Raw genomic sequence first — 19,252 nt, forward strand, 5'->3', positions numbered from 1 at the left:
GTTTGCGTGACCGCCACGGGTTCTGCGTGCGGACACCATCCATGGCCCAAAGACGTCCAGGCCAGTATAGGTGAAGGGCGGTTCTGAACATAGTCTATCCGCAGGCAAATCAGCCATTTGTTGGTGTAGCAGTTTCCCTCTTGCTTTGCGACAGTGCACACAGTCATGCAGTATTCGGGCTACAAGTTTTTTCATACCTATAATCCAAAGACCTGCAGACCTTAACTTGCCTTCGGTGATTTGTCTGCCCTGGTGTTCAGCCTTTTTGTGGTAGTGTTGGATCAGCAGCACGGTGATATGATGTTTGCTGGGAATAATTAGAGGATTTTTTTCTGCAACTCCTAGGTCGGCTTGATTCAAACGACCACCAACTCTGAGCAGGCCAAAACTGTCTATAAATGGATTTAGGTTGGCAAGAGGACTTTTTATAGGAATCTTCTGTCTGTTGTACAAGCACTTCCATTCTACGTTAAATTCTCCCTTCTGGACATGACGTATTATGAGAGACTCGCTATGAGAAATGTCCTCAGCAGAGAAGGGTTTATGGCAGACATGCCAACCATGACAATCTTTATCTTCCTGAGTATTGTGATAACATCTAGCGATGTGCACTAACCTTGCAATAGTTCTGATGAGTCTCATCCAACTGGAGAAACGTTCAAAGCGATGACAATTGAGGCTGGAGGTTTGCCTTGCTTCAGTGACTAATGCACTAACTTCAGCGCGGATTTCTGGATCATTATCCGGATCCTGGATGCTGAAATCTTCCTGTACACATTCATCCGCCTCTCCTAGCAGAAACTCTGGACCTGTAAGCCAAGAAGAGTTAGTAAAAGAACCTATAGACATAGGCCTAGTGGCATGATCTGCTGGATTGAGTTCGGATGGTACATAGTGCCATTGTTCAGGTTTGGAGGACCTCCTGATTTTCTCTATGCGGTTACTGACATACACATAAAATCGTTTTTTCTGATTGTAGATGTAACCTAAAACGACCTTACTGTCAGTGTAATACTGGACTTCATCTATGTCGCCATCCAATTCTTGTTGTATGAAATCCGCAATTTCCACTGCTAACACGGTCCCACAGAGTTCAAGTCTGGGAATAGTATGATCAGGCTTGGGGGCTAACTTAGCCTTACCAAAGACAAATCCAACGTGATTTTGATTGTTGGGGTCTGTCACCTTCAGATAGGCCACCGCTGCTATGGCCTCAGTGGAGGCATCCGAGAACACATGGAGTTCCTTCTTTACGCTAGAGGTAAGTGAGGTTTTAATATAGCATCTTGGGATGCGGATCTCATCTAAAGCACACAATGATTGCTTCCAGGCTTCCCATTTTTGCTCTTTATCAGAAGGAAGAGGGGTATCCCAATCCTTGATGGTTTCAGAAAGCTGTCTCAGTAGGGATTTACCCTGTATAGTGATGGGTGCTACAAATCCCAGTGGATCGAATAGGCTGTTCACCACGGATAGGACACCGCGTTTTGTGAATGGCTTGTCTGCACAACTTATTTGAAAACCGAAGGAGTCGGCTGAGAGGTCCCATCTGAGGCCCAAGCTCCTTTGCACGGGTGGACTATCTTGTCCCAGGTTAATATCCTTGAATCCAGGTGCATGATCACCCGACTCGAAGGCCCTCATCACGGCCAGGCTGTTTGAGGCTATTTTGTGCAGTCTAAGTTTAGCTTGGTACAACATGCCTTGGGTCCTTTTCAGCAGATCGATAGCCGCTTCCTCAGTTGGTAGTGATTTGAGTCCATCATCTACATAAAAGTCTTTTTCCACAAAGTCTCTGGCATCTGTGCCGTACTCCGATTCTCCTTCTAACGCAGTTCTCCGAAGGCCGTACGTCGCTACGGCAGGTGAAGGGCTATTTCCAAATACGTGTACCCTCATTCGGTACTCCACCGTCTCTGCGTTGGTGTCATTGTTCTTATACCACAGAAACCTGAGGAAATCCCGGTGGTCCTCTCTGACTACAAAACAGTGGAACATCTGTTCGATATCAGCAGTGATGGCGATAAGCTCTTTCCTGAACCTCATCAGCACTCCGACCAGGTTATTTGTCAGATTGGGACCTGTAAGAAGGACATCGTTAAGGGATACACCTTGGTGTTTGGCACTTGAATCGAAAACAACCCTAATTTGATTAGGTTTCCGTGGATGATACACTCCAAATGAAGGCAAGTACCAGGACTCGTTGTTCTTTCCTAGGGATGGAGCTGGTTCTGCGTGGTTATTACGGAATATTTTATCCATGAAGGCAACGATGTGTTCTCTCATTTCAGGCTTGCTGTTCATGGTACGCTGAAGAGAGTTAAATCTGGATAGCGCTTGCTCTCGATTGTTCGGGAGTCTTACCCTGGTGGCTCGGAAGGGTAATGGAGAGACCCAGTGATTGGTTTTGTCTTTAAAGAACTCACTGTCCATTATCTTGACAAACTCTCTGTCCTCTACTGACAAGGCTACTTTATCGTCATCTTTGGTTGTGCGAAAGACCGATCTCCCCAAGTTGTCAGCAAAGAGGGGAGAAATGATGTCAGGTGGTTGTATGAGGTCTGGAGACTTCTCTTTCACTTCATAGTGATGAGGACACGGCTTAATGCAAGTTGTGCGTCCATCTCCACGCACGTACGTTTTGAAGGAGTTAATTCTTGGTTGATCCAAGCATACATTTCCTATGACTACCCATCCCAAGTCCAGTCTCTGGGCATATGGTTCGTAGTCGGGACCATTACATTGTTGGCGCACCTTGTGCACCCTTAGATTGTCTCTGCCGAGCAGGAGTAGAATCTCTGCGTTGTTGTCCATAGGTGGGATAACGTTGGCAAGGTGCCTTAGGTGTGGCTGGTGAAATGCAGCTTCTGGGGTAGGGATCTCATCCCTATGGTTAGGTATTTGATCGCATTCGATGAGTGTTGGTAGGGGTATTTCTGTATTCCCATTGATGGGAGAAGCAATGAATCCTTGTGCCCTCCTTCCGCTAGTCTCTATGCGGCCCGAGCAGGTGTTTAAGATGTAGGGTTCTGATGGTCCCTCTATTCCAAAGGCATCGAAGAATTTAGGTCCTGCTAGGGACCGGTTGCTTTGGTCATCAATGATAGCATACATTTTTACTGCCTTTTCTGGTAGTCCCTCTGGATAGACCTTGATTAGGCATATTCGGGCACAACATTTCTCACTCTGGCTGTCGCCACATACTTCCAAACATGAGCAGGAAACGGCGGTGGCTGTGTTAGCGTGATTCTGAGGCTCCCCGCCATGACTTGGAGCGGGAATGGTGGTGAAGACAGCTGGTGAGTCTCTGGTGAGTGGAATTGGGTGCATAGCTGAGGCATGTCTTTCACTATGACACTCCTCACACTTGATGATGGATTTACAGTCCTTAGCCATGTGCTCCAATGAAGCGCAGCATCTGAAACATACCCCAAGCTCGCTGAGGACTTTCTTCCGCTCCTGTATGGTTTTAGATCTAAACCCTCTGCATTTGTTCAGTGAGTGTGGTTTTTATGAATGGGACATTCACGATTGAAGGACTTGTCTCCTGATGAGGTATTGTACTGTTTACCCGTGGGTGCTGCAGGTGATGGTAGGTTAGTCTTTCTGACACTCACGCTGCTCTTAAAGTCTCTGTTTTTATGCAAGACACTTTCATACCTTGAAGATGGTGTCGCTGAAGCTGTAGTGTTGAACTCCAGAAAATCGAGGCTGGGGTCATTCCTCATCTGGGACTGTTCATCGATGAATCTGCAGAAATGAATAAATGGGGGAAAGGTGACGTCATGCACTCTTTTGTACCTTGAGACTGATGCCGCCCACTTTTCTTGCAGACTGTAGGGTAACTTCACGACAATTGGGTTCACTCCATGGGCTGTATCCAGGTAGCACAGGCCGGTCAAGCGAGGGTCTCTTTTGGCAAGCTCTAATTCCATGAGCAGATCACTCAAATCCTGAAGCTTATGGACATCCTTGAGATTGATCTTTGGGATGTTCTGTAGTCTCTTGAATAGGGCTTTCTCTATTGCTTCTGCACTGCCGAATGTATGTTCGAGTCTCTGCCAGGCGGCAGCGAGACCTGCTTCTGCTTGTCCCACATAGACAGTTCTGAGGCTCTTAATACGACTTGTGGAGCCTGGGCCCAGCCATTTGATCAAGAGGTCGAGCTCCTGCTCTGCGGTCAGGTTGAGGTTGGCAATGGCGGCTTTGAAGGTTGCTTTCCAGGCTCTGTAGCTCTCTGCACGGTCATCAAATTTTGAGAGACTTGTGTTAATTAGCTCTCTGCTCACCATAAACCTGGCAAACTCGGACATATCCGATTTCTCACTGCTTGTTGCCATGACAACTTGTGATGCCCCCAGGGCGTGTGGGCTGCGTGGCGTGAAAGGGTGAGATGCTTCCGGGTAGAATGATGTTGCTGCAGGGTTGAGCTGTGGTCTAGCCTCTGTAGATTGTGATGACTGCTGCTTGGGCTGTGGCGGTAAGCCGGGAAATGCCGGGTAGCCTTTTTGCTGTAACACCTGTCCTTGAGAGGGCACATCTGGGTGAACGTCATCAGGTTGCTCAGGTGCTGTGGGTGGCACTGGCACTGTAGGTAGAGTTGACTTGAGGGTTTCAGTTTTGTCGGCTTGGACAGTACTGCAAACTGGGGGTGGTGCAGGTAACTGTTTCAGTACATAGTCACTGGTGCGATCAGCTGGATCATCTATCTCCTGTGGTGGCGAGCAGACTGGGTCAAGGCCTTGGCTCAATGCTTGCTCAAGTAGTCTTACTTTAGCTAATGCAATTTCCTCTTCCATCTCTGATTCAAGAATCTTTATTCGGGCCTCTGCTTCTGCCCTCTTAGCCTCTGCGTCTGCTCTCTTAGCCTCTGCGTCTGCTTCGGCCCTCTTAGCCTCCGCCTCTGCTTCTGCCCTTGCAAGAGCTTCTTTTTCAGTGAAGGAGCGTCTCACCTTGGATTGCTCTGCATTTATGCGGGCCTCTAGTAGTCGGTCGCTTAGGGCTGAGCTTCTTGAGCACGATGATCTGTATGACCGAGAGGAATGTTTAGATGAATTTGATCTGTGGGATCTAGTTTCTTGCAGATGGGAGATACGGAGTTCCGCTTTATCTTTAGCACGCAGCACCATGGCGTCTCTTTGTCCGTCTATATATTCTGCCTTGCTCAGTTCTGACGGGGCTTCATCATTATTAACATCTTTTAGAAAGGTTATATACCTTGTGGACAGTCTCTTATATCTTTCATGAGCTGTATTCAGCCGCCCTATAGCAACTTGTAAGCTTGTGGCATCACCTGAGGATTTAAGTCCTGAAATGATGGAGGAGACTCGTTCCCATAGCTCTTCCAGGCTATCGCATAGCTCATCTTTCCTGGTTTGATAGTTTTCTCTGACCTTTATTGTCGGTTTGAGAGAGCGTCTTGGTCGCACGACTTCGTCTGCTGGAAGTGTGGAATCTGCTTCCTGTTCTTCATAATGATCAGTATCAGGTTGCATGAGCATTGTTTCATCACTGGGGAACTGTGCGAGGTCCTTTTCGGCCATTTTGATTTAAGGTGCGCTGTCTCTTTAAGAAAATAAACTTTTGAATTGGGGGCTGTAAATAGCAGTGCAGCTCCGCCGAGGCACCCTGACAAGGTTCCTAAAGTGTTTTCAGTGAATTGTTGGATTTGGATGGAGGGGGACCCCACGTGCATTAACAGTTCTTGTACTATGCGAACAAAGGTTAATACAGGATGTAGAAAATGGCTTGATGGGTTGTGGAGGACTTTCAGGTGAGAGTATAGATACTGCAGACACGTGGTGCTTGCTCTTTGGCTTCTGTGACATGCACTGTATCTGGGCAGATTTGCTGCAGGTGGGCCTGTTGCCAGGGAGATTCCTGAGTGTGGTACTGAACTGTGAGGTAATCTGTGGCCAGGGTATGGGCATTAAGGCAGTTTTTGACTGTTCTGTTCCCACATGAAGGCGAATGAAGGTATAACTAATAGTAGCTGTGTGACTTCCTACCTTCGTATCCAAGCAGTGGGGCAGACCGGACCGGCAGACGCTCAGGTTGGATGGATCCAAACGTAGACACAGAGATGAAATCAGCCTGGGTTTATTTGATCCAGAATACAGCAATAAACGGTGATACAATACTGTCTGTAGTAGTGGTATCAATACTGTCCTGTATATGACTTTCCTGAGGCTAACTGCTGGTCAAAAACTGATGCCTTCACAAGCCCAAAATGTCTGAATGTCCAGTCACACAGTAATGAGGCACTGAAAATGGCTGCCGGAAGTGAGAAGGACTGAGCTGCAGAAAACCACGCCCCTGAGAGGAAAAACTTTACTAACAAGAACAGAGGTGTGCAGCATGCAAATTTTGTCCAGCAGAAAGCAGCAGTACAACAATGCACAGAAAATAACATAGATAAGAAGGATTGATAATAATGTAAGCAATTAACTATGAGGAGAACAGCACAGGTTCCATTTAATTTGTCTAACTAATTTTTTTGTCTAATTAATTTATAGCTGTAAAGTTACCCCCTCAAGGCTGCAAAGATGTTGGAATTATGGGAAAAAAAACATGTAAACTTTTTCTTAAAATTGTACTTGGAACACTGCACTTGTGCTCAATAAACCCTTTAGGTCAGGGCTGTCCAACTGGTGGCCCATGGAACCCCCCTTGTGTGGCCCCTGCACATGAAAGTCTACCTGCTGTGTCTGTTTACCATGTATACAATTTAAAAGGTATCACTACAGAGATTAACAGGCCTCTGCATTGTTTAATTCTCAAATTCAAACTAATCCCGCATTGTTCACACCTGTCACACCTCTACTGTTCACACCCCTAAAACCCTGTACTGTTCACACCTGAGACCCAGACTGAAACTGCCCACATTGTTCACCTGTTCACACTCATACAAACTGCTAAAGGGGCACCAGCACTGTGTCACTGTATGCAGTACATTTTAAAGTGGCCCTGATAGGTTTCTGTGTCCCCCTCCTCTGTTCTGCCTTCCCTATGCTCCTAATGTGTGCCAAACTCTGTCTGCCCTATGCTCCTTGTGTGCCATATTCTGCCTGCCCTATGCCTCTTGTGTGTGTGTCATACTCTACCTGCCATAAGCTCCCTGTATGTGTTATACACTGCCCTATGCTCTCTGTGTGTGCTTTATGCTGCCTACCCTATGCTCCCTGTGTGTGCCATACTCTGCCTGCCCTTTGATCCTTGGTCATGCCATACTCTGCCTGCCCTATGCTCCCTGTGTGTGCCATACTGTATGCTGACTGCCCTATGCTCCCTGTGTATGCCATACGCTGCCTGCCTTATGCTCCCTGTGTGCCATACTCTGTCTGCCCTTTGCTCCCTGTGTGCCATACTCTGTCTGCCCTTAGCTCCCTGTGTCTACCATACTCTAGCTGTGTGTGCCATACTCTGCCTGCCCTATGCTCCCTGTGTGTGCCATACTCTGCCTGCCCTATGCACCCTGTGTGTGCCATACTCTGTCTGCCCTATGCTCCTTGTGTGTGCCATACTCTGCCTGCCCTATGCTCCCTATGTGTACCATATACTACATGCCATATGCTCCCTATGTGTGCCATACTCTGTCTGTCCTATGCTCCCTGTGTGTGCCATACTCTGCCTGTCCTATGCTCCCTGGGTGTGCCATACTCTGCCTGCCCTATGCTCACTGTGTGTGCCATACTCAGCCTGCCATATGCTCCTTGTGTGTGCCATACTCTGTCTGCCCTATGCTCACTGTGTGTGCCATACTGTGTCTGTCCTATGCTCACTGTGTGTGCCATACTCTGCCTGTCCTATGCTCCTTGTGTGTGCCATACTCTGCCTGCCCTATGCTCCTTGTGTGTATCATACGCTACCTGCCATATGCTTCCTATGTGTGCCAGACTTTGTCTGCCCTATGCTCCCTGTGTGCCATACTCTGTCTGTCCTATGCTCCCTGTGTGGGCCATACTCTGCCTGCCCTATGCTCACTGTGTGTGCCATACTCAGCCTGCCCTATTCTCCTTGTGTGTGCCATGCTCTGCCTGCCCTATGCTCCCTGTGTGCCATACTCTGTTTGCCCTATGCTCCCTGTGTGTGTCATACTCTGCCTGCCCTATGCTCCATGTGTGTGCCCTGCTCTGCCAGGGCTGTGAAGAGCCATGTTGTTCCAACCTGTTTCAACTGCACACCACCGGCGGAACTCAGTGCAATACACCTCCGCGTCCGGTTTTCCGTGGCGTAAGCCTGTCTGTGCTTGTGTGACTGCAGGGCTGTGATTGGCTGTCCCCCTCCTACTGTGCTTCTGGCAGGGACCATTAGGACATGCCCACCCCTCATTTGAAACACAGACAGGGACCAGAGAACATCTATAGGGAGCTCCAATAAATGGGGCTATTTTTAAAGCGGACCTGTCACCTACACATAAAAAGCTGCATAATGAAAGTCCTTTGCAAATTATATATGAAACCCCAATAAATTTTTTCATTAAAACATCCATACCTGTTATAAAGGCGTTTAAATATCTAAACTGTCAATCAAATATTACCTGCCCCGCCTCTATGCCCCTGGCATAGAGGAGGGGCAATCAATCACTTTCACTTTCCATTCAGCAATTCCTACATGTCACTGCTCTCCTCACATTCCCCCTTCCCTCCTCAGGCTGTATATTTGTGTAGGGCACTGCACATGGACATCAGGTCCCTCATTCTGGTTCATACACAAGATTTTGGTGTGATACACAATTTCCCTTAATAACCGTGTCCACAAAATGGCTGCTGCCTGCTTGCTGTGATTGTATAATTCCAAGACAGAAGAAAGAAAAATTTAAATAATAAATACAGTGTAAGTAAAGTTTATTTTGCTCAACTAACATGATAGAAAAGAATTTGAAACTATTTCTTAGGGTGACAGGTCCCCTTTAAAGATAATATTAATGTTTAGCACCATGTAAAAGCAACACCATTTATTACTTATAATTGCCTACAAATTAGGGTTTATTAATTTATTCTATATGTCTCCTTTAAAGGACATGCTTCAGTTCCCTATTAGGTTCTGCTAGCTGCTGATTGGTTCCTGTCCTACAGTGCAGTGAGCTGAGTGCACAGCCTGGGAATTCAGGGAGCAGCAAGTGGAAGAGAAGGGAGGGATTATTAGGGTTTTTGCAGAAATATTAAATAAATCAGCCTGAAACACTACTTTTTTAAGCACAATTTTTCTATATTTAAATAAGTATTATGCACTGGTACATTCCTATTTTTTACACAAAATGTCTACTTTAAAGGGATACTGTCATGGGAATTTTTTTTAAATGCATCAGTTAATAGAGCTGCTCCAGCAAAATTCTGCACTGAAATCCATTTCTCAAAAGAACAAACAGATTTTTTTATATTCAATTTTGAAATCTGACATGGGGCTAGAAATATTGTCAGTTTCCCAGCTGCCCCAGTCATGTGACTTGAGCTCTGATAAACTTCAGTCACTCTTTACTGCTGTAGTGCAATAACACAAGATACTGCTATAACAAAAGATAACAGCTGCCTGGAAGATATAAGAACAGCACTCAATAATAAAATCCAGGTCCCACTGAGACACATTCAGTTCCGTTGTGTAGGAGAAACAACAGTCTGCCAGAAAGCAGTTCCATCCTAAAGTGCTGGCTCTTTCTGAAAGCAAATGACCAGGCAAAATTACCTGAGATAATTGCCTATATACCAATATTACAAGTTTAAAAATACACTTGCTGGTTCAGGAATTAAATTTTAAATGGTAGAGTGAAATATTTGCAATATAAATAGTGTAATTTAGAAATAAAAACGACATTATAAAAATCATGACAGAACCCCTTTAAGAATAACTTTGTCCTCGTTAGGACACATGCTCACAGTAATAATGTCTTGATATTACTTTACCAAATTCACTTCCTGGGGCACTTAGTTACCCCTGAGGCTCCAGGCCTTCCAGCTAGCCATTTACCCTGCAACTCCCATCCTTACATACCCATTGCTTTCTGGATTAAACCACCCACTATGGTAACATTATGACCTCTGGCTCTGTCGTGCCCCTGCTTCCTTATGCTACACTGTGGGTCATCAGGTTACTGGTAAGGGTTAGCACTGATAAATGATACAAAGAAATTTTAGACATTGCATATAGATTCTTGCCTTAGGAAGTCAGCAGAACAGTACACTGCATAGAGAGAAAGATGTTCTTCTGCCACTGACAGGATTAGAGAAAGTAGAGGCAGTGCAATGTGGGGAACTCTCCTGGTGATCAGAGGAGAATATGTGGATTTAGCTGCCAGACCACAGACAAGCTCATATGTCTTCTCTTTATTTGCAGGTGGTGGTGTACATTATCAGGGTGGCCATATCCGACCTGAGGGATCTCTTGCAGGTGAGCAGAAGAATAACCAGGATAAAAAGTGGTTGTATGAGGAAGGGGCATATAAAGATTACAGGTCTCACCTGGGATTAATGACACAGTGTGATTAAACACGCAGACAAGTAACTTTTACTCATATGTCTACTCTTTATATTCAGGTAGTGTTATATATACTCAAGGTGGCCGTATCCAACCTCAGGGATCTTTTTCAGGTGAGCAGAAGAATAACCAGGATAAAAAGTGGTTGTATGTAGAAGGGGCATATAAAGATTACAGGTCTCATCTGTGATTAATGACACAGTGTGATTAAACACTCATATGTCTACTCTTTATTTGCAGGTGGTGATATATATACTCAAGGTGGCCATATCCGACCTGAGGGATCTTTTTCAGGTGAGCAGAAGAATAACCAGGATAAAAAGTGGTTGTATGTGGAAGGGGCATATAAAGATTACAGGTCTCATCTGTGATTAATGACACAGTGTGATTAAGCACGCAGACAAGTACATGCAGGAGTAATTGTTGTAACTTTTAGTATGTTATAGAATGACATATATTGAATGACATCATTCTCCACCCCCACTTCTGACTGGACAGAGCATTCCCCAGCAATTAAACCTTAATTTGTAATCCATATAGGCAAGATCCTAGCCCCCCCACTTGTCTAATAATTCAGCCTTATAGGGAGGGTAGTGTAAATGATGCCATCTATTAACCAGGAAAAGAAAATTCCAGTAAGTATGTAACCCTTTCTTGGCAGGAATATCCAGGGCCACACTGTGGCGCCGACAATATAGATCCCAAGCCTCCGCTAAGTGGGAGATTTGCGGGGTTTAGATAAGTTAAGTGCCTCCACCCTAGGCTAAAACCAGATATTGGTGGCATACAACTCCCTGGGAACTGCAATAGCAGTGGTTTTGGTACCAATTGTAGCAGACAATAAACCACACAACAGACAGATATGCAGTAATATGTAATATTAGAAATGCAATATATGCAATAAGAACAGTGAAATAACAATAATACGATGAATATAAAGTGAATAAAGTACCCCCTCTTGTAAAATATAGGGATATTATAAGTTACTGAGGAGTTTCATGACCATATAAAAGTACGAGGCTGAAGGCCGAGTGTTTTTATACAGGTCATGGAACTCCGAGGTAACTTCTAATATCCTCATATTTTATAACTGGGGGTACTTTATTTATTATAATACACAAGTTTCAGTGAGTCATGTGACAGAAATGACATCAGAACTCACCGTTTATAACTGATGACATCAGAACTCACGGTTTATAAGGATATAATTTACAAGATAAGATACACAGAGATCCTGTGAGGCAGAGCAGATACAGGGAAGCAGTCTGGCAGCTTTAATCCACACTGAGCTTGGGATGCTGGTGTAGGGAAAGGCTTCCTGAATTCCTGAGGAGATCCACTGTCACGGAGGCTGCTGGGAAATCCACAGTCCAGATCGGGTGTATACGCTGGCAACTCACTACAGGGCCGAAGTCCTATCTATCCTACAGGGATCACTTCCCCAGCAATAGCTCAGGCAGCCGCACTAGTTCCACTCACTATGATGGCTGACTGGAAAGGGTTAACTAACTCCCTGTGCTCTGACTATGGGATTCCCTATATGGGTAAATATTCTATAGGTGAAATCCCTAGCTTCCTACTCAGATAAATCAGCAGGAACACTCACAGCAGAGAGGAGAGATCTCAGACTGCTCTCAGTAGTTCTGTGCAGAGACCAGGCTTTCCTCTTCTCTTCTTCCTGGTTAACCTCAGCCTCACTTTCATTTTGGCTCCAAACTTCTTTGAGAGGTCACAAGGTCAGAAGCAAATCCTTCTTGCTGATTGGCCAGGCTGTGGCTAAAAACTGTCTCACTGCAGTGCAAGCAGCAGCCATGCTTTTGGTGGATCCAGATTTAAAGTCACAGGGCAAATAACACTTCCCTACAAGTATGTTATTCATTTTTTTCTATGTAAGCCTATATAAGCAATATACAAGGGAGGGTTGTATCAAAATAATAATATCCCAATTGAATGCCAAAACAAATAATTTATTCTTTAAAGGATTGAACAGCTGACAAAACACTCTGTCCAAACTAAAAATAGGAGAATAAAATCCTGTCCCTTCTTGCAAGCTGGAAGTGTGATTGCCCCCTATGTTTGCAATCTCTCTACATATTTGAACAGTACTCTTCTCTTTTCTCTGTTCTGTGGAATCTGAGATATTACCATCTGATTTTGCTGAGGAATATTCTTGAACTCCAGAAAATACCCTCTTTCTATTGTATCTAACACCCACTGATCCGTAATTGACTCCGTCCAGGCCTCTATGAATTTTGGGGGGGAATTCCGGGGATGTTTTCAGTCTGGACTCTCTGCATCTCAGAAATATTTTCTTGAGCCTCTCGTGGCAGAACCCCTGCCTCTCTCTGCTCTTGCATTTGAACTCTCACCTTTTCTCCAACCTTGCGACTGAGAAAACTCTCTTCCTAGTCTGTAAGATCTCTGTTCCTTAAATGTTGAATTATTTTGAACGTTTGTATCTGTCTTTCCTAAAAGGAGTCAGTTGCAAACCCCTGTCTGTGTTCCTGTTGCAAGAAGACACTTTTTCCTCCAGTGACCTTCTTTATGAGATCCTCCAATTTAGAGCCAAACAACATGTCACCTTCAGATTGTATACTACACAAGCCTTTGATGCTCTATCTGCATTCCACGCCCTGAGCCACAATGCTCTTCTGGACGCCACCGACAATGTTAAAGCTCTGGACGAAGTCTTGACTAGATCAGCGGATGCATCTGCTACGAAGTCTGTAGCAATCTTAAGATCAGACATAGACTTGATCATACGCTCTCTGTCTACTCCCTATTGAAGAGATTTCTCAATATTATACAGCCATGATTGCATTGCCCGTGACACTGACATCAAGGCTATAGCCTGTCTGCATGAGGCTGCTGTTGCTAAATAATTCTTCTTTAACATAATATCCATTTTAAGATTTATAGGCAACAAATAAAGAGACATAATCCACTGGTAACACCGTTCTCCTTGAGAGCCTGGCCACTGCTGTGTCCACCTTAGGAGGTTTCTCCCACACTTTCTCCTGCTCTGATGCAAATGGATATAACTGGATCTTATTTTGGACAGTAAATCTGGCATCTGCCTTTCAGTAAATCTGGCATCTGCGTTTCATGCAACGGGAAAGTTGGCCTCTCCTTTTTCAATAATGTAAAAGGCTTACTAGTGGACGGTTGTGGTTCCTGCAACTCTGTCAGATTTAGTTCTTCTCTCACCGCCTTTATCAATGGCTCTATAAACACAAAGTCAAAGGTTAGAAAAATCCTCCTCTTCCCCCTCTGACAGTTCTCCCATTGAAGACTCTCTTAATGGAGATTCATTCCAAGAGAAGCATCCCACATCTGACACTCTCTTTTTTGACTGTTATATTCACACTAAAGCTTCCTTAATGCCCTGTGCTACTGCTTCCTTAATCTATGACATTATGTCTATAGAATCCTTTGAGCTTTCTCCAGCTAACTTCTTTGAACATGATAAACAAAATTTTGAATGCCTCATTGGAGAATTGTCACATGCAGCACATCTTGCTCTTTCTCTTGCTCTTACTGGGGAAGACACGCTGACGCTGATGCTGTGAATGAGAAGAAAAAAAAAAAAAATAATAATAATAAATAAATAATTATCTTGCTTTAAGCTCCATACACCCTTCTTATTGATTTTATGAAATTGCCCCACCTCCTGTCATCTCTGCCAGTTGCCTTTGGGCTGTGTGAGTGACGTGACTCCATATCTGTTGCTGAAGAAAATAACATCATCTTCCCTGCATGCTCTCAAGCTATTCGTTCTGTAAAAAAAAAACTCTGCCTACCAGTAAAGCTCAGTTTCTTCCTGCAGACTTCCTTATAAGCACATCATCATGCTAAGCCCACCCCCTGATGGCAGTATGCTAAGCCCCACCCCCTGACATCAGCGCACCTCTTTGGGACTTATCCAGCTTTAATAATATTATTCCTGAACTCCAGCCACTTGGTCTGAACCTTATTATATTCCTGTCCCTGCCACCAATACCAGTCTCAGTCAGGTCTTGCTTAGAGGCCACCAGTCAGAAGTGGGGGGTTGAGATCACCTCTTGTTTTTGATGCCATATTAACCAGGGAAAGATGTTCTTCTGACACTGACAGGATTAGAGAAAGTAGAGGCAGTGCAATGTGGGGAACTCTCCTAGGGATCAGAGGCAGATATGTGCATTTAGCTGCCACACCACGGACAAGCTCATATGTCTTCTCTTTATTTACAGGTGGTGGTGTACATTATCTGGGTGGCCGTATCCAATTTGAAGGACCTTTTTCAGGTGAGCAGAAGAATAACCAGGATAAAAAGATGTATTTCCCTGCAAAAGCTGAGACAAGTAAGGATGTTGCAATTAATGTGTCATTTCTTCATCTGCAGCTTTTGATTTTATTCCTGCAATTAAACCACCAAGACTTCGAACAGGTAAGACCAGAAGAATATTCAGCAGCCTTATTACTGGCTTAGCAATGGTAGGCAGGGGGTGGCAAGACCAGGACAAATGAAATATACAGGGAAAGTTTACCTAAAATGTAATAAATAATACAAAGACAATTCAGACATTGAAGATGTTTTCATTGGGAAGTCACTTGGCAGTTTAGGCAATGTTCCACAAAAATAACAAAAAAGATCTCTGATTTGGTCACAACCAGTTGCTGAATATGCAGACCTAGACCTGTATTGGTCAGTTTGTCTTGCAGTGTCAGTAGCAAAACTGGTCAATTAACTTATGCAGTTTAAGAATATCTTTGTCCTCGCTAGGACACATGCTCACAGTAATCATGTTTTAATAACCACGCCCACCCTCCCCCAGGGAAGAGACATCTACAAGGGCTCCCAGGTAATTGTTAAAATCTGCACCCATCCGTGCTTTACAAGTCCCCTTCTGCCAACATCTCCCACACCAGCAGCCTAAAAGGGACATCCACTGCCTAAAGGAGGAAAAACTGTCTCTCTAGCACACACAGAGCCGCTGAACAAAATGGGGCCTACCTCGACAGAAGCCGGGGACTCGAGTTGTAGAGGTACCCGGGAGCAAGCTGGGGGCCTGAACAGCAGGACAGACTGCTGAGCTGCAGGGAGACTGCTGGCCTGGTGATGTGGGGCACTGCCAGGGAAGACTGTGGGCCTAGTGGGGTGGTGCCACATACGTTTGTCCAGTTTGTTTTTGTGTTACTATTAGTTACCATGTGTACTACCTATGAGAGACACACTCTGCTCGAAATCAGGAAGAGATGCACAACTTCTACGCCAAATCTGCTGATGGAGATTCTGTGAAGTCTGGGCTTGCTAACAGCACTGGAGCTCAGAACAAAGACCGGGACTGCGAGACGCTGCTGGCCGAGACGCAAACGCTACACTTGTTAACAAAAGCGAGGAAAGCATACGGGCATTAGCACCAGGCTAAAGGCTAACCCGGTCCAACCAGTGCTACCGTCAATCCTGCTCTCAAACATTCGCTCCTTGGACAACAAGATGGATCATCTGTGGCTCCAGCCTTCAAGCCAGTGAGAAATAAAGGACTGTTGCCTCTTTATTTTCATGGAAACATGGCTAAACACAAACATCGCTGACTCAGCTATCCAGCTAGCCGAGCTAGCCTGCTACCGAGCCGACAGAAATGCTGCATTGTCCGGCAAGAGCCGAGGTGGCGGTTTGTGCATCTATATCAACAAACTCTGGTGCACGAACTCTGCTGAAGTGACTTGCCACTGCTCACCAAAAGTGGAGTTTTTAATTGTTAAATGTCGGCCTTTCTATCTGCCGAGGGAAGTTACCGCAGTAATAGTGGTAGCTGTATACTTGCCACCTAGCTCATATGTTAACCTGGCACTAGGAGAGCTGTACGATCAACAAGCTTCAAACAACGCACCCAGACAGAGAGAACTGTTTGGACAAAGTCTACATGAATGTGTGCGGCGCCTACAAAGCCTTCACGCGCACCCGCATAGGTTCCTCCAACCACCGGACAGTGATGTTATGACCCACATACACATCGCTGCTCAAATGCACAAAACCAGCCACAAAAACCATCACAGTCTGGCCGAGTGGAGCTGTGGACTTCAGGACTGTTTCAAATGCACAGAATGGAACATGTTCAAGGAGGCTGCTACCCACAATGACTCCATCAACTTGGAGGAGTACACAGACTGTATGACCTGCTACATCAACAAATGCATAGATGATGTTACCGTCTCCAAAACTGTCACCACGAGAGCCAATAAAAAACCCTGGTTTACAGCAAAGGTTCGTGCACGGCTAAGAGAGAGAGAGCTGCCGTTTTCCAGTCAGGGGAGAGTGCTGCTCTTAAAACAGCCAGGGCCAACCTCTCTCGAACCATCCAACAAGCAAAGCAGGAGTACATACTGAAGATTCAAAATCATTTTGACAACACAAAAGACTCACGCAACTTATGGCAAGGCATTCAGGCTGTCACACAGTACAAGCCTGCACAGAGCAGCAGTGACGAAGATGCCACACTCACAAGTTCTACGCACGGTTTGACGCGCTAAACAAAGAGCCTGTGAGGAAAGCCACGCCTCCACTTACCGACTTCTGTCTACCCACCGCCGACGTGAGGTGAACCTTAACCAAGTTCAATCCACAACAGGCTGCCGGACCAGACAACATTCCTGGTCGTGTGCTCAGAGACTGTGCTGATCAGCTGGCTGACATCTTCACTGACATTTTCAACACATCGCTAAGCCAAATGATCATCCCCACATGCTTCAAGTCCACCACCATCATTCCAGTGCCAAAGAAATCTTCAGTAACCAGCCTGAATGACTACCGCACTGTTGCACTAACCCCGGTCATCATGAAATGCTTTGAGTTGTGATGGCACACATCAAGAGCACCCTCCCCCACTCACTGGACCCACTACAATTTGCATATCAGCCAAACAGGTCAACTGAGGATGCCATATCTTCTGCTCTCTACCTCTCACTAACTCATCTGGACAAGAAAGACAGTTATGTGAGAATGCTGTTTATAGACTTTAGCTCAGCATTCAATACCATCATCCCTCAAAAGCTGAGTGGGAAACTAAGCGAGCTGGGATTGAGTACCAATTTGTGCAATTGGATCTTGGACTTTCTGTCAGAGAGGCCTCAGTCTGTTCGTATCAGCGACAACATTTCCAGTCCCATCAGATTGAGCACAGGAGCTCCTCAAGGATGTGTTCTCAGCCCGTTGTTGTACACATTGCTGACACAGGAGAACTCGCCCTGCTCACACACCACTCAACATCAACAGCTCCACAGTAGATATAGTAAAGAACACCAACAGGCCCGGATTTACAAACTTTCTGCCCCTAGGCCGGCTCTACTCATCGCCCCCGCTCCCCTGCCGGTGCCGTCCCCTTCGCTTCCCCTGTCTAACATGGTTACCTCCACTTCCGGTTTCCCCCTGTCCAGCGATGTCCCCTTGCCTTCCAGGGCCTTGCACTTTCTGTGCGTGCGCATGCCCATAGCTTAACACTCGGGAACAGCACTGTGCCGTCCCCTTCGCTTCCCCCTGTCCAGCACTGTCGCCTCCACTTCCGCTTCCCCCTGTCCAGCGATATCCCTCCCCTTCCAGGTGCTGTCCTCTTCCCTCTCAGTGTGTGCGCGCGCATGCGCACATCTTAACACTTGGGAACAGCACTGGAGACTGACATGAGTCTCCAGTGCTAGTTACTGATGCGGCTGGTCTGCCCCTGAAATTGCGCCGCCCTAGGCCCAGGCCTATGAGGCCTTGCCACAAATCTGGGCCTGAACACCAAATTCCTGGGAGTCCACATTTCTGATGACCTCATCTGGACCACCAACACTGCCTCCATCACCAAAAAGGCTCAGCAGCGTCTTCACTTCCTAAGACGACTGAAACAGGCCAGCCTTCCGCCTCCCATCCTCACAGTGTTCTTCAGGGGCACCATAGAGAGCGTCCTGATGAGCTGCATCTCCATCTGGTACAGTAGTGCCAGCTCGGCTAACCGGAAAAGTCTACAGCGGACTGTCAGAGCAGCTGGCAACATCATTGGAGCGGCTCTTCCATCACTGCAGGACATGTTCCACAAGCGCTGTGTAAGAAAGGCCTCCTGCGTTGCACTGGACTCCACACTCCCCTCACACAGACCATTCACGCTGCTCCCATCCGGCAGACGCTTTCGCAGTATTAAAGCCCGAACAACCAGGCTGCGCGAAAGCTGTTTTCTACCAGCGACTCCTCAACTCACTGCCTGTCCTCCCACTACATTCCAGACACACCTGAACTGTGAACTTAACATTGTGAACTGTTAATTTATTTGCACAATTCTAAAGGTTTACACATGTATATATCCAATTTCTGCCGATATATTGCACATTTCATGTTTACATATTTATTGTGTATTTTATGTGCCTTTTTGTGATATGTACCAGCTGGAGCCACGTTGTCTCATCTCACTGTGTATTTGTATACTGCTGAGATGACAATAAAGTTTACTTTGACTTTGAATTCACTTCCTGGGGCACTTAGTTATTTCTGCGGCTGCAGGCCATTCCAGCCAGCCATTAACCCTGCAATTCCCACCCATTGCTTTCCGGATTAAACCACCCCACCGTGGTAGTTCTATGCAACTATGGGGAGGGTAGGTGGGAGTTTTACTGTACTGTCTTAAATGAAGAGGAAGCGGGGAATTCCATGCACCCCTGATTAAACCTAGCCTTCGACATTGCCCCAGCAATCCTGTGAAACCTCTAAATCAATTATATCAGAAATACCCTCAGGCTCATTGGTCTCCCCCACAAGTACAGCTAG

The 19,252-nt window shown here is 45.8% G+C and overlaps 1 protein-coding gene across 2 annotated transcripts in view; it reads left to right on the forward strand.

Annotated features, from left to right (window-relative positions):
- Positions 1-19,252, forward strand: part of LOC121398819 — a 104,470-nt gene that overhangs the window by 53,404 nt on the left and 31,814 nt on the right. For both annotated transcript variants that reach the window (XM_041578155.1, XM_041578156.1), the window contains exons 6-10: positions 10,333-10,386; positions 10,533-10,586; positions 10,714-10,767; positions 14,703-14,756; positions 14,855-14,899. In XM_041578155.1, the coding sequence (XP_041434089.1) occupies positions 10,333-10,386; positions 10,533-10,586; positions 10,714-10,767; positions 14,703-14,756; positions 14,855-14,899 (261 nt within the window). The remainder of the gene's footprint in view (positions 1-10,332; positions 10,387-10,532; positions 10,587-10,713; positions 10,768-14,702; positions 14,757-14,854; positions 14,900-19,252) is intronic.

This window comes from Xenopus laevis, chromosome 9_10S (genome assembly GCF_017654675.1).
Source record: "Xenopus laevis strain J_2021 chromosome 9_10S, Xenopus_laevis_v10.1, whole genome shotgun sequence".
NCBI classification, from domain to species: Eukaryota; Metazoa; Chordata; class Amphibia; order Anura; family Pipidae; genus Xenopus; species Xenopus laevis.